This window comes from Thamnophis sirtalis, unplaced genomic scaffold (genome assembly GCF_051295495.1).
Source record: "Thamnophis sirtalis isolate CommonGarterSnake01/CBP01778 unplaced genomic scaffold, rThaSir2_p1.2 scaffold_3, whole genome shotgun sequence".
Classification (NCBI taxonomy): Eukaryota; Metazoa; Chordata; class Lepidosauria; order Squamata; family Natricidae; genus Thamnophis; species Thamnophis sirtalis.
This window is the reverse complement of record NW_028261383.1, coordinates 155,929,719-155,945,956: the sequence shown is the minus strand read 5'-3', so window position 1 is coordinate 155,945,956 and position 16,238 is coordinate 155,929,719. Positions and strand designations below refer to the sequence as shown.

The 16,238-nt window shown below is 43.4% G+C and overlaps 1 protein-coding gene across 3 annotated transcripts in view; it reads right to left on the bottom strand.

Annotated features, from left to right (window-relative positions):
* Positions 1-16,238, bottom strand: part of MAP3K12 (mitogen-activated protein kinase kinase kinase 12) — a 127,259-nt gene that overhangs the window by 8,968 nt on the left and 102,053 nt on the right. For all 3 annotated transcript variants that reach the window (XM_087710510.1, XM_087710509.1, XM_087710511.1), the window contains exons 5-10: positions 14,513-14,671; positions 13,957-14,115; positions 8,772-8,880; positions 5,220-5,329; positions 2,585-2,701; positions 915-1,052 (exon numbers count right to left, since the gene is read on the bottom strand). In XM_087710510.1, coding sequence (XP_087566636.1) covers positions 915-1,052; positions 2,585-2,701; positions 5,220-5,329; positions 8,772-8,880; positions 13,957-14,115; positions 14,513-14,671 — 792 coding nt within the window. The remainder of the gene's footprint in view (positions 1-914; positions 1,053-2,584; positions 2,702-5,219; positions 5,330-8,771; positions 8,881-13,956; positions 14,116-14,512; positions 14,672-16,238) is intronic.

Here is a 16,238-nt window from a genome sequence, read left to right as displayed (position 1 = left end):
CTTCATGATCGCACTAACTTTCAACCAAAATTCCAATCTCAGTTGTGGTCATTAAATAAGGACTGGCTGTACTCTTATGTGAATTAAGTCTTTGCATGATTACGCCTATTAACAAGATTATATCGCTGCCCATCTCACCTGTGATTGTGGGCAGCTCACATAAATAAAAACAACAATCAACATATATAAAAATAGCTCCGGATGTGTGTATGTGTGTTTCAGCATAATTCTGGAATGCCTCAAGCAATTTCAACCAAACTTGGTACACAGATGACTTACACTTTGGAGAAAAATACCGTTGGGGTAAGACACCCCTAACACCCCTCGGGGAGTGTGTTCTGTTACGATACAGCCTGTTGTGCCTTCAAATGACTTCTACTGTACTGCCATGAAATGGCTTCTACTGTACAGCACAGTGGAATTGCCATGGTAACGGCTTCACAGTACTCCACAAGGGATCTCCCTCTGATAAGGGGGAAAATCCAACATTAGAAATTACATTTGGTCCGGACATTTTCCCCCTATAAATAAATACCCACACAATGCCAGGTTATCAGCTAGTTAGAAGTAAAATAAAAGACATCAAAGCAATTGAAATAATTTGCAGGAGATTGCAATAAATTATTAATCATGCCCTCAGCTAGCAGGCTCGGTACCGCTACAAGATGCTGAACATTTGGAAACAAACTGAATACAACAAAGAAGATGGACAGCCATCTAACAGGACAGGTGTGTTCTCGTGTCATTTTCCCTCTATTTGGGAGCTGACATTGGGCTGAACAGAAACTTAGGTTCTGTGCCCAATACTTACATTTTCTTTCCTCATTATTTCCACACTATTTCACTTTATACTACTACATATGAAGACCATTGTTAAACCCTTCCTACGAAGGCCTTTCTCTGCAGGGATTCACCTTTTGCTGTGAGGAGAGAGCTTTTGTGGCACATTCCTCTTCTTGATCAGTTTCTCCACTGTGTTGCCATGCAGGAGACTGCGGGATGGATGGTGTTTAAAAAGCCCGGGATATTTCTTCTCTAACGTTTGCTCTCGCCTAGGAGAAGGATGCAAAGACACAGAGAGAAAAATATATCCAAAGTTAACACTAGTCGCTTGGATGCCTGGGACAGGAAAACAGGATGCGTGTAATACAACAAAGATAATCAGATAAAATACCAGAAAGCAATTTTTACTAGATGACTGATAGAGTGATTGCTTGATTCAACACACTATTCGAAGAAACCCAAACATTTCCATTTGTAGAGGATGAAGGATAACCTGACTGCTCCCCCCCCCCCGCCACACACACAATTGTTCTGAGTGGGAACAATTATTGCTGGCTCTTGAATTCCACCTGATATGGAGGCTATCAGGTGGAGAAAAGCTGGGTAGAACTTTCTACATTTTTTAAAAAATCCAGGGCAAATACAGGTAGTCCTTGATTGATGACCACAATGGAACCCAGAATTTATGTTGCTCAGTGAGAAATTTGTCAAGTGAGTTTTGCCCAGTTTTATGACTTTTCTTGCCACATTTGTTAAGTGAATCACTGCACTTGTTAAATCAGTAATATGGTTGTTAATTAAATTTGGCTTCCCCATTGACTTTGCTTGTCAGAAGGTCGCAAAATATGATCACCATAAATTGCCAGAACACTGCAACCATCATAAATATGAACCAGTTGAAAAGCATCCGAAATTTGGTCGTGTGACCACGAGGATGCTATATGGTCATAAGTTTGAAAAATGGTCACAAGCCACTTTTTTAGTGCCGTTGTAATTTTGAACGGTCACTAAACAAACTGTTGTAAGTCGAGGACTACCTGTACTTCCTTCCCAATGCAAATAATTGCAGGAACTTTGGTTGGTAGTAACAGCACTTAGACTTAAATACCACTTCAGAGTACTTTTCAGCCCTCTCTAAGCGATTTACAGAGTCAGCCTAGTGTCTCCAACAATCTGGGTCCTCATTTGACTCACCTCCGAAGGATGGAAGGCTGAGTCAACCTTCAGCCAGGTGGGATCTGAACTGCCAAGTTGTAGGCAGCCGGCAGGCAGCAGAAGTAACCTGCAGTACTGCATTTTAACTACTGTGCCACCAGAGCTTCCTCGTCCCTTATTCTGTGCTCCTTACCTTATGGATAAAATGATGCCCCAAATCGATGGTGTGGTATTGATTTTTAAGAGACAGAAAACAGGTCAGGGGTACGCCCAATTTAGCAATAGCAATAGCAATAGCAGTTAGACTTATATACCGCTTCATAGGGCTTTCAGCCCTCTCTAAGTGGTTTACAGAGTCAGCATATCACCCCCACAGTCTGGGTCCTCATTTCACCCACCTCGGAAGGATGGAAGGCTGAGTCAACCTTGAGCCGGTGAGATTAGAATCGCTGAACTGCAGATAACAGTCAGCTGAAGTGGCCTGCAGTACTGCACCCTAACCACTGTGCCACCTTTCCTTTACAGGGGTGGAGGGGAGGGTTGAGAGAGAGAGCTGGTAGGCTGAAGCTCTCATTACTGAACCTTTCCCCTTTGGAGAATACATCTCCAAAGCTTAGCAGCCATCCAGGACCTTCTGCCATCTTACCGAAGCAGCTCTTTCTCCTTCAGCTCCAACTGTAGCATGAGGGAATTGAGCTCCATATAAAGGTTGTTGGCCCGTTCCAGTTTACGTTCGTAGTGCTCTCGGATGTCCAAGGCGTGCCTGCAGCAGAAGAGGGGAGCAAGGAAACTTTTCAAACATATAAAGAGTCGCGGTTTTGTTATTTTATTCATTTATTTGAACTCACAGTGCTTATCTGAGGATCTCGTATTATCCTGACGCAACTCTGTGAGGTAGAATGGGCTAAGAGTGACCGACTGGTCCAAAGTTACCAACGAGCTGAGAGTTCCCCAGCTTTGATCCACCTCAATCACTACATTAGACTCAATAGCATCCACAGGCTCTTGCTGTTATGGTCAGGAGCAGGGTCTCCAGCCTTGGCAACTTTAAGGTTTGCTGGCTGAGGAATTCTGGGAGTTGAAGTCCACAAGTCTTAAAGTTGCCAAGGTTGGAGATCCCTGGTCAGGAGAATAAAAAGAATGTTGTGTGGCACCAGGCTGCAAGTTCTGCCCTTTTAGAAGGGGGGGAGCTTGTATCACAGGGCTCTGACACTTCTTTCAAAGGCTCCTGATTATTTGACAATCCCCTGCAGGACATCGGTATCCCGGTATAAGGAAGCAGGGACAGTTTTGAGATGCTTAATAGCAAGGACACAGGTGAGCTCAGAAAATTAGAAAAGGTCCTAGCATCTTTGGTATTTGATGGAACATCACTGCAGGTTTAAGAATCATTAAAGAGGAAGGTGCATTTAGAATAGAATAGAATAACAGAGTTGGAAGGGACCTTGGGGGTCTTCTAGTCCAACCCCCTGCTTAGGCAGGAAACCCTACACCACTTCAGACAAATGGTTAACCAACATTTTAAAAACTTCCAGTGTTGGAACATTCACAACCTCTGGAGGCAAGTTGTTCCACTAATTAATGGTTCTAACTGTTAGGAAGTTTCTCCTCAGTTCTAAGTTGCTTCTCTCCTTGATTAGTTTCCACCCATTGCTTCTTGTTCTACCCTCAGGTGCCTTGGAGAATAGTTTGACTCCCTCTTCTTTGTGGCAACCCCTGAGATATTGGAACACTGCTATCATGTCTCCCCTAGTCCTTCTTTTCATCAAACTAGACATTTAGAAGGAGTAGGTATATTTTTATGAAGTCAGATCTAGTTTATGTCCCAGTTTTCCAACGCTGAAGTTTATTCTGTTCTATATCTTCCATCATTCTGTCCTTAAAACAACAACACAAGAAGTCGATGAGTTCCCTTCCCCTCTCGAATCGTGTGGCTGTTGGTTGTTTTAAATTCCCTGTACTTTTTGTTGTAGTTCTTGTGTTTCCCTTCCCCTCCTTGGGTTTGTGCGCTGCCCTGAGTCCCACCGGGAATAGGGCGGCATATAAATAAAATTTAAAAAAATGAACCTTGAAATTGTTTTTTTTTTTAAAAAAAAGCTTCCTTTTTGCAAGCATATTTGACAAATGCAGTTTTATACATTTTTCACTATATCTACTTTTGTGTGCATTTTCTTCATTATATACATTTTTTCTTATGATTTATTCATCTTGAAACTCTGTCTGGAATCCGCACTGCATATCGGACATTAACACAATTGAGCAAGTCCAGAGGTATTTCATGAGAAGGCTTGAAATTTTGGGCTTGGACAACCTAGAACTACGCCACCAATAGTCTGACCTAAGAGTAGTTCACAAAATTATCTCCTACGAATGTCCTACCTCAGCCTCAACCGCAATAATACATGAGCACACAATAGATACAAAGCCAAACTTGATTGCACAAAATACGACTTCAGCAACAGAGTGGTCAATACCTGGAATGCATCTGTTGTTACATCCTCAAACCCCCATAACTTTAACCTTAAACTGTCTACTGTTGACCTCACCCCATTCCTAAGAGGTCAGTAGGGGCGTGCATAAGCGCACCAGCATGCCTACCATCCCTGTCCTAATGTTTCTTTTTATTTGTACCCATTTCCTGTGTTCTTATTCATATTTATTCTTATTCCTGTTGTCTTGTACATGACTGACACACTAAATGTAAATAAAATAAATATGTTCCATAAAATGTAAATGTCAACAGTTGCATTCCAATTCGCATACAGGTTTGGGAAATGAAAAATAAAGTTTCAAATGAAATGCAAATGCAATTAACCTACCCTCAAGATTATGCCCAGTTCCATTTATATATAACAATCATTAATTTTAATAAAAGGAGTGGTAGTGAAATAAAAGACAGGGGAGGAATTGTCAAGATTTTTGCTTCAATTCTGGGGAATACAAAATTGCTTCACTGATGGGGGACCCCCTCCCCCCAAATGTTGGTATTTTCAGCATGCCAGCAGATGCAAGGAATATACGTCATTATGTATAAACTTATCATGACAGGTGGCAGCAGTCAGCCATTCCTGGCTCTGCATGAAAGTGTCAAGTCTAGAGTGGGAGGTTGAAAAACACATCTTGAAAGAGTGACAAACCACATTTTTAGTATCACACAAGGAAAAGAACATGTCCATATTGCCTCTAGAGGTGTAACTCAGTTCAGATGAGACCTTTTATTTATAAATACATATATGGGTATCGAATCTTCTATGTTTTAATGGTTTCCACACCTGCCTTACCTGAGCTCTTCTCGCCTCCGGTGAATCAACTCCTCTTCCAGACGGTGTAGACATGTCCCCTCCGATTTGATCTTTTCGAAATGGAGCTTCACTTCTTCTCGCCATTCAGCCTGGGGAAGAAAATGAGAGCTCCATAAACTCATTCCCTGAATTCATCTGGCTCCAGGACTAGAGAACAGAAAACTGTTTACAATGGTGCTACTCTTGTAGATTATGGTACCCCCCACTGCATGGTATAGGTTCCATAATGAGAATAATAAAAAGTGGGGCTGTTCGGCTCTCAGCAAAAGATGCATTTGTTGGTTATCTCATCTTCCTAACTAACTTATTGTGAAAAGTTGTTTTAAAATTTCAGAGGTAAGATTAATTCAGTTTGTTTTTATGTTATTGTTTATATAACTGCACTGTAAACTATTTTACAGACTAACATGAAAAGAGGTCTATACTGTTAGATCGGGTAATGGAAAGGCACACTCAGGCTAAAGGCAAAAACAGCTCCTTATAGTAACAGAACAAGTATGTACAATCCAGCGATGGTTGAGTCTGACAGCAGCCCTTTTATAGGGAGCTGTCAGACCCTTCGACCAATGAGATTAAACCTCTGTTCCCGCCGGAACAGAGGACCTTGGTGGAAACCATTATAACTGTAGCTAGTATCTAACACCCCTCCCGTCTTAGATGGAATCATCCTACTGGTAACGTAGTCCACACAGGTAGGCGGGCTTTTTGGTAGCTCTGCCAGACCTGAGCAGTTCAATCGGACGGTGTTCTTCGGACAGATCGGACGGACCTGTTTGCTCTGCAGCTCCGCTTGGTGGAAGCTCATGGAACCTTTCACAGGCCGCGGCTGGAGCTTCTAGAGCCGGTTCACTCGGAGCTTGCTGTGGGCCTGCAACACAAGTAGCTAAGTATCCCGGTGTCTTTGGGCTGTGGAAGGAGTGACTTTGTGCTCCTTTTGGGTAGGGCTTTGGCCAACTCGAGCAGGAGTTACCTCTGGCTGCCTAAGAGTGGAGTTGGACAGGCAGCCACGGAGTTAGTCAACGTGCCTTCTCCAATTCCGACCGTCCTCGAGCTCTACGAGATAAGAGCGAGGCTCAGTGATGCCTATCACTGTGGCAGGAATCCACAGAGTTCCCCCGGCGTAGTTGTGGGAGTAAACTGAATCCCCTACGCTAAAATTTCAAATTTTGCTTGTGGAGTCAGGGGGCGATGCGGCAGAATAGTTTGGGTGTAGCCAGTCTAAGTGGGACCTTAGCCGGCGACCCATGAGAAGCTCGGAGGGGCTTCTCCCTGTAGTGGCGCTTGGTATGATGTGTTGGATTAGAAGATAATGGTCAACCCATGTTTGCCAATCTCCCGGGCCCATCCTAGATAGGGCCTCTTTTGCAGATCTCACCATTCTCTCCGCCTGGCCATTGGAGGCCGGATGGAATGGCGCAACCAGGGCATGTCTGATTCCCTGTGCTGCTAAGAAGGTCTCGAATTGCATGGCCGTGAATTGGGGCCCATTGTCAGAGACCAGGAAATTAGGCAGGTTGTGTGTGGAGAAAAGTCTCCATAGGGCCTTGATGACTGCTTCTGTCATAGTGGAGGTCATCAGGACTACCTCTAGCCATTTTGAGTAGGCATCTACAACTACGAGGAATGTCTGGCCATGAACTGGGCCAGCAAAATCAATGTGCAACCTAGACCATGGTGCTTGAGGTCACTCCCACTCCTTAGCGAGCGCCTCTGGGGGAGCTGGTCTGGACTCCTGGCATGGTATGCAAATAGCCACCCATTCTGCGATCTCCCTGTCCATGTTAGGCCACCACACGTAACTCCTGGCCAAAGACTTCATCCCAACAATTCCAGGATGCCCTATGTGTAAAGCCTCTAATACTGCAATGCACAGTTTGGATGGTACAACGATCTGTTCCCCCCACAACAAACAGCCATTAACAACAGACAATTCATCTCTCTTACAATAGTACATTTTGAAATCAGACCCAACAGGCCCCTTTGGCCACCCCTCCACATCCAAATTCAAAATTTGTTTCATGGTGGAGTCTTTTGCAGAGTGGCGGACAACGTCACTAGACTGTGACCTTCAGCTTTTTTGGCCGTCTAGTGCGAACTTGGCCGATTGAGGTGTGGTAGGTGACTCTGGTGTTGCCCTTTGAGCACCATGGTGGCTTCTGCCATACCCCTTGGTTGGGCCTCTGCTGGAGGTTAGGTCAGCTTCTTGGCTGCCAGGTCGTTGTGGGGTGCTCGCTTCTGCAAACCTTGGCGATGTGCCCCTTTCGCTCGCAGTGCTGGCAGATAGCATCGCGGAAACAGCAAGATGATCTGGCATAGGAGCCGAGATGGTGCAGTGGTTAGAGTGCAGTACTGCAGGCCACTTCAGTTGACTGCTATCTGCAGTTCGGCGGTTCTAATCTCACTGGCTCAAGGTTGACTCAGCCTTCCATCCTTCCGAGGTGGGTGAAATGAGGACCCAGACTGTGGGGGCAATATGCTGACTCTGTAAACCGCTTAGAGAGGGCTGAAAGCCCTATGAAGCGGTATATAAGTCTAACTGCTATTGCTATTGCATGGGCTCTCTGCAGCTTGCGCAAGGCAAGAAACGTGGTTCGAATTTGCATGCCGGCTGGGCATGGCTACTGCACATGCAGCAGCTGTCATCTTCTTCGCCTTCTGAGGTCTCGGCCTCTGCAGCCTCGCGATGTACGTGTGTGCTCTTTCGCGCATCTTGTGGAGTGCTTTGGCGCTGCAGGGTTTCTCTAGACTTGACGGCCGATTCTGATGTCCTGGCTTCATCCAACGCAATTTGTAGAGTGAGGTTAGATTTGGCAAGTAAACTCCTCTGTAAATTAATGTCCCGCACACCGCATATGATGCGGTCTAGTATAAGTTTGTCTAGGTCTCGGAACTCGCAGTACGCTGCGGCCTTCCATAGTGCCTCAACGTACTCGTTGATCAACTCGCCTTCCTTTTGATTACGAATATTAAATTCGTGCCAGCAGAGGTGCTTAGACGGCTTGGGAGCGTAATGTGTCCTCAGCATCTGATCTCAGTCGAACCTCAGCATATAGAAGTCCCAGTGCTCGGTGACTGGGTCATATGGAGTCGATGGGGCGTGCATGGCCATTTTGTGTTCTAAGGCCGTTTTGAGTTTGCCGCTCAAAAATGGCTGCTCGAAGCAGCGCTGAGCTCCGGGCTGGATTTACTTGCTGGATTTACTTGCTGGATTGCTACACTCTTTTTGGTTCACCTAGTTGCCTTCCAATCCCACCCTCGTCGCCAGTGTTAGATTGGGTAATGGAAAGGCACACACAGGCTAAAGGCAACAACAGCTCTTTATTGTAACAGAACATGTATGTACAATCCAGCAAAGGTTGAGTCTGACAGCAGCCCTTTTCATAGGGAGCTGTCAGACCCTTCGACCAATGAGATTAAACTTCTGTTCCCGCCGGAACAGAGGACCTTGCTGGAAACCATTATAACTGTAGCTAGTGTCTAACATATACATTTTTAACACAATTTCAAACTAATTTTGCCAAGGAAGCCCACCTGGGATTTGAAGTAGGTTTCTTGCGGTGTGGACAGCACATCAGCAGAGGCGATGTCAAGGTGCAGTAGGATCTGACGGAAGGATGGGCGATTCCGAGGTTTGCTATTCCTGATGAAGGAAGACAGAATACACTGAGGGGAAGAAGGCACACAGTGTGGATTCCTAGCTTGTTTGGTGGTGTGGTTAATTTGTTGGGCCAAGAGCAGGGAGGCCCACATTCGGGTTTACCTTTAAGCAATGAAAGCTCATTTGATGTAAAGGTAAAGGTTTCCCTCGCACATATGTGCTAGTAGTTCCTGACTCTAGGGGTTGGTGCTTATCTCCGTTTCAAAGCTGAAGAGCCAGTGCTGTCCGAAGACGTCTCCATGGTCATGTGGCTGGCATGACTAAATGCCGAAGGTGCATAGAACGCTGTTACCTTCCCATCAAAGGTGGTTCCTATTTTACTACTTGCATTTTTACATGCTTTCAAACTGCTAGGTTGGCAGAAGCTGGGACAAGTAACGGGAGCTCACTCCGTTACGCGGTGCTAGGGATTTGAATTGCCGAACTGCCGATCTTTCTGAATGACAAGGTCAGCATCTTAGCCACTTTTCATTTGATATAGTGAGTAACAAAGATGACCCTGAAGAGATACATGGGAACTGCTACCTAGGCAAAAGGGGGTGAAGTGGGGTTTTTTAAGTCCAGAAGAATGAGATAACATTTGGAAATGGCTCACACAAACAGCTCCCTAATGTAGTAAAAGAAGGGGGAAGAGATACAACACAATCAAACTTGCAAGATTCTGTTATTATAGTCAGCCTCAATAAAAGTAGTTTTAGGCTTGCAATGTAGTTGATTTCCAGGCCAATCAATCAATTCAGTTTATTATAGTCATAGATCAGAGACCAGAACAAATTAAAACACTCCATAAATATACAATTTAAAATTCTGGAATAAAATAATAAATAACAGATAAAATCTATGATAAAATCCAGTCTGTCAATTACACATGGTCTAAGTACACTCAAAGTTACAATCCATAAACTGTGTGGCCCATAGTCAGATTAATACTGAAAGGGAAAGAAATAAGCAGTGCAATGGGTTTGCCACATTTGTTGTATAAAATAGCTATGGTGGATTTGATATGTGTTTCTGACGAACCCCCAGTGCTGCTGCATGGATGTGAGGGCGAGCTGGCTGCAACATCTGTCACCGCATTGATCGCCAGGGTTGATTTCCAGGTCTTTTTCTTCCTAATAAGAAAGACACTTGATAGCTTTGTCAGAAGAGGATATTTAAAATGCAACTCATCAACTGTTATGCATTGCATCACTCATTCTTTAAAGCAGTGTTTCTCAACCTTGGCGACTTTAAGTCCTGTGGATGCTGGCTGGGGGATTCTGGGAGTTGAAGTCCACAGGACTTAAAGTCGCCAAGGTTGGGAAGCACTGCTTTAAAGGAACACTGATAGTGGATATGCATGGTATATTGCAAAGAAATACTTGTAGACTCCTCTGACAAAGTGTAGGTTCCTACTTTCAACACAAAGCCCAGCTGCTAATGGTTTTCACTGTTATGGGTGGCACCAACTCTAGTCACTTTCCACAAGCAGATGAAAATGGAATTCTTCCAGAGGATACTTAGAATGATGTCAGACATTATCTGGAATGCAAGTTTTTATATTTTTGACTGCATGACTTTTGTATTTTATCTATAGGTAGTCCTCGACATACGATCACAACTGAACCCCAAATTTCTTTTGCTAAGTGAAAGTGCTTTGCCCGATTTTATGACATTTCTTGTCACAGTTCTTAAATGAATCACTGCACTTGTTAAGCAGAGGTGGGTTCCTACCAGTTCGCACCTATTCGGTAGAACCGGTTCGTCAAATCTACTGAACCGGTTAGAAGAGGTTCCACCAGTGGACCCGGAAAGCAGGCCACACCTACAGAAGAGGTTCCAAACTTTTTTGAAACCCACCACTGGTCCTTGGATATGATTATTCTGCACTATCATGCTCATATTTATAAAACTCAGTGCCTCTGTGAAAGGTAAGGATGACTACTGCGTTTGTGGTGCAATCAGAACATTGCGTGTGTTGAAGTTGTTTTAACGCAAACCAAAGATGCCTTTTAAAAAAACAAGTTTACATCATATTCTTATGCATGCCAGGGCTGTGTGTGAGGTAATTTAAGGTGGTTCTGACAAGTGTCGTCGGCATCTTCATATCTGGTCACATGGACGGCAAGCTACCCCCATCCGGTCACATGGTCGGCAAGCCACTCCCACAAAGGAGGCCACACACACAGAGTAGGTTCCAACAATTTTTGAAACCCACCATTGTTGTTAAGTTACTAACACACTTGTGAAGTGAACCGGTAACCTGGGACACTGCAACTGTCATAAATCAGAGTCAGTTGCCAAGCATCTGAATTCTGATTATTGTGACAATGGGGATGCTGCATAAGTGGTCATAAATGTGAAAAATGGTCATAAGTCATTTTCCTCAGTGCCGTTTTAACTTTGAGCGGTGACTAAATGAATGACTGTAAACCGGGGACTATCTGTAGTTATTGTTATTTATTGTTTTGTTAAAGGTTATGATCCATCAAGAGTCTGGTTATGATTGTAGTAGGATATACATGTGATGAACAAACAAATAAGCAAGCAAGCAAATAACCAAATAATTGTGAGTGGACATATATCCACACAAAAAGAATTTCTAAGAATGTGACAGCTGTCCTCTCTATAGTTGTGCTCCATTTTGGGTATGACAATGCATAGATTGGTGTGAATTTAAATTAAAATGTAAAGTGTAGAATTTAGAAACTGGCATAAGGTGTTAAAGTTTGCTGTATTGTGCATTAGTATAATATTTTATTTCTGGGAGTATTGTTTATTCTGTTTCTCAAGCTTTCATTATAGAAATAAATGTTCTTTCTGCTCTCAATCAAACTTTATATCATGAATTTTCCTTAGTATGGCCATTAACTGCTCCATGTATGGCTAATCCTCACTTAGCAACCTCAAGAGAGACTGACAACTCCACCACTGGCACAGTCATTAAGCCAGACATCACACGAAAGCATTGTTTTGTGACATCAGTTGTCACTTCCTGCTGCAGTCATTAAATACATCACCCACAGTCATTAAGTGCAACATCACATGACTGTGACTTGTGACTTCATGCTAGCATCCCCATTGACTTTGGTTTGTGAAAGGTCACAAATGATGATCAAGAAACTATAATGGCTGCAACTCTGAGGAATGGTTGTAAGTCTCCATATTCACTACCCTCATGATTTCAAAGAAATGGTTAGTAAGTGAGGACTAGCTGTAATGTAGCAAATAGGAATGAAAGCTTATTGGGTTCCATTGTAAACTTCTATTATGAAGTTTTTTTTTCTACTGTGTAATCTACCTGGTCTTCAGAAATAAATCAAGGTGAGTTCTGGAAAGAGGTGTGTTGTTCGAATTTTAAACTTGACACTTTGAGATGGGCTTTCTCTCTTAACACAACCTACTCCATAGAGTTGTTATGGTATGATAAACTGGAGGAGACTACTGAAGAAAAAATGGCTCTAAATTAAATATATAGGTATCTACATTACACCATCTGCCAAAATGCTGTTCATCTCTGTGTATTATTTTAAATTCATTCAATAAGATCAGCTAGTAAATGTATTGTTTAAAAACAATATTTCTTGATGTCCCCAAGGAATTTATGAAGAGCTGCAATCTGGAGGATCACAGTTTCTTTAGCTCAGGTGTAAAGGAAATGAAACCATGATCCTAATACATCAAAAGTGAACTAAAGATATGTAAAGAGAGGGATTCCTAGAAAGATATAATTCATAACAAAAAGACATATCACATTTTGGGTTTAATGTGACATAATTAGGTTGCTATATCTCTATTTCCCTTGAATAGAAGCCAGAGAAGAGTACCTAAAAAACGCATTGTAATTTTTTTTCCAATTATATATCATGAGGACAAGGGTGGGTTCCTGCCACTTCCAACCTCTTCTATAGAAGAGGTTCCACAAATCTACAGTGCCGTTTAGAACCAGTTCCAACTCCCTCCCCCCACCCATCCACACATCATCAAGATGAAGAGAGAGAGGAGGAATTCTGGGAGTTGAAGTCCACAAGTCTTAAAACTGTCAAGTTTGAACACCCCTTGGGGGGGGTGTTTCTAAAGGGTTAGGGGTGTAAGGGTCTTGTAACTTGACAGCATTAAGACTTGCGTGCTTCAAATGCCAGCGTTTCAGAGCCAACATTTTGGGTGCTAAGCAAGAGCGTTGTTAAGTGAGTTTCACCACATTTACAAGTTGGCCACGCCCACCCAGTCACATGGCTGGCAAGCCACGCCCACCCAGTCACATAGCCGCCAAGCCACTCCCACAAAGCAGGCCACACCTACAGAAGAGGTTCTAAAAAAATTTGAAACCCACCACTGCATGAGGAAGATAAGATGTGGCAAAAGTCAGGCATTAGATTTAATTGGGCCTTCAAATTGTATTAAAACATGAATACTAATCTTCCCAATCTAACACTCTCTGTAAATTTTAGACTACAATCCCCATCAATCGCAGGCAAGATACTGGAAAGCTATCAGATCTGGAACATATTCCTAGGGAGCACCAAAATGTGGAAAGCATTTACATTAATATGTAAAAGCTGATATAAATGTTCCTGTATGGTAAATACTCCATGTGGTTGTAATGGTGAATAAAATAGGCTTCAATCAATGTTTATTGTCTTTAGACCTATTTAAGGAGGCCATTCCACACATACACAAAAAAGTATCATCTGGATCTCTTGCATGAGCAAGGCAAATAAATAAGATTGCAGGATATTGTGTCTCAATTCTCTGGAGCTTATATAATCTCAATAGATTATATAAGAAGTGCTTTCATCCTCCCACTTCTGAGTTTTGAATTTTATTTAGTTGGGGTTTAACTGTTTTTTTTTAATGAAACAGGATTGCTTTTTTTCTTTTCCCCATTTTTTCTCTCCTATGTAGCACAATATAGTCTTCCTTTCCTTTCCTTAAAAAAAAAACAGTGTGGATTTAGAATTTTCAATTCTTTCAAACTATAGCTGAGCAGGGCCTGGGCCTGGACTAATTCTGGAGGCTAATTCTTCCTCCCACAATTTAGCCCACGTTGCTGAGAAGTGATGTAACATGGGAACTCACCAGCACTGCCTCAGCAGGATCTTGAAGCCATCTGGGCAACTGGTAGGCACAGGTAGGTGGAGGCTATTACTGCCCACTCCCCAGATGATGGCTGAGGAGTCCACATCCTTGTAAGGAATCTCTCCGGTCAGCAACTCCCAGAGAACGACCCCAAAGGACCTAGGTGGGAATGAAAAGTCAATTGAGTAGAGGAAGCCTCTAGCATGAACAACCATTCTCAATGGGCTTCCCCTTTTACATTCTTTTCCAGCCATGTCTTCTACCCAAACAGAATCTATACCTGGGAGTATATACAGGTGAGACTAGGAGTAATGGACAAATACATCTAGAGGGCCTAAGGTACATCTGTGCATGAATAGGTATCTATTACCGGTACTAGACCTTGGTGGGAGTTGTAGTCCAACATACCTTTTTTTGGGGTATGTGTTATGTGGACGAAAGAAGCCAGAGCCCAACACAGCTGGAGGAGGGGCACTGGGTTGTCCTAGACTTTGGCCACCCACTCAGACCTTCCCCACTCTCTCCACTGCCTGTCTTTTAGGTTAGCTCCCCTCACCAGATGTCAACCTTCTCAGAAACAGGCTCATTCCGAATCACTTCAGGGGCCATCCAGGCCACAGTGCCAGCAAAAGACATCTTGGTGCTCTTGTCACTGAGCTCTTTGGAGGTGCCAAAGTCGGAGATCTTCACCACATCATCATACGTGATCAGCATGCTAGGGGGAGAAGAAAGGAAATGGACTTCATGGCTCCTTCTGAGAGACAAAGGGTTCTCTACCATCAGTTGGGGAAGATAATATATGAATAAACCCCCTTCCTCCTCCTGCAGAGGAGGGCCTTCTCTGTGGCTGCCCCGGCCCTTTGGAACGAGCTCCCCATGGAGATTCAGACCCTCTCCACCCTTCAGGCCTTCCAGACGGCCGTGAAGACCTGGCTGTCCCAGCAAGCCTGGGGTTGAGTTCCCCCCCTACTCGAATTTGCTGTGTCTGTTGTGCTTTTAAATTGTTCATATTGTCTGATTGTCTTTGTCTTACTTTTTGTAATTTCCCCTCCCTTGGCTTTGTTCAGCCGCCCTGAGTCCCTTCGGGGAATAGGGCAGCCTACAAATTGAATAAACTCCAAACTCCAAACTCCATAGAATAATAATAATTTAATAAATTTATATAGTACCTGTGGGCCATATCTTAGAAACTGTGGGCCATATCTTCCTGCAGACAACTTTGCCACAAAGGTTCTTTATTTGTGAGGTGGCACTTCAAAGGGATGTAGCATATCATCTAATTCTTTAACCTTTATCTTACTGACTGGCTCATAAAACACATTTTTTCCTCACAACTTCATTGGAGTAGCTGGACAAACCCATGCAATTCTGATATATCTTATTCCTAAACCAAGATTTACTCAAATTCCTCCGACTGCCTCTAGAACAGTGTTTCTCAACCTTGGCAACTTGAAGATGTCTGGACTTCAACTCGCATTCGCTGGCTGGGGAATTCTGGGAGTTGAAGTCCAGACATCTTCAAGTTGCCAAGGTTGAGAAACACTGCTCTAGACCAGAGGTGGGTTCCTACCAGTTCGCACCAGTTCGGTAGAACCGGTTCGTCAAATCTACTGAACCGGTTAGAAGAGGTTCCACCAGAAAGCAGGCCACACCTACAGAAGAGGTTCCAAAATTTTTTGAAACCCATCACTGACACACACACACACACACACACAGACTCACACAGAGAGAGAAAGAGAAAGAAAAGAAGAAAGAAATAAAGAAAAAAAGAAAAAAAGAAAGAAAAAGTGAGAGAGATGAAAGAAAAAAAGGAAAAAGGGACAGAGAGACAAAAGGAAGGAAAGAGAGAGAGAGAGAGAGAGAAAGATAGGAAGGAAGGAAGGAAGAAAGAAAGAAAGAAAGAAGGTAAGAAAGAAAGAAAGAAAGAAAGAAAGAAAGAAAGAAACAAACAAACAAACAAACAAACAAACAAACACATGGCCGGCAAGCCACTCCCACCAGGTCACATGGCCGGCAAGCCACTCCCACAAATGAGGCCACACCCACAGAGTAGGTTCGAAAAATTTTTGAACCCACCACTGCTCTAGACTATAAAACACCTGGAAATCACAAAATAAGAATGATTATAAAGGACAAGATACTGTATGATTACAGCCCCTGCTCTTATTTCCTTAGCAAAAGTAGTGGGGCTTCTAAGCTCTGACTGAGAAAACAATGCCCTCCTTCAGCCTAACAGATAGCACTGCAGCTGCTGCCCACCATTCTGTTTTTTGACTGATGGT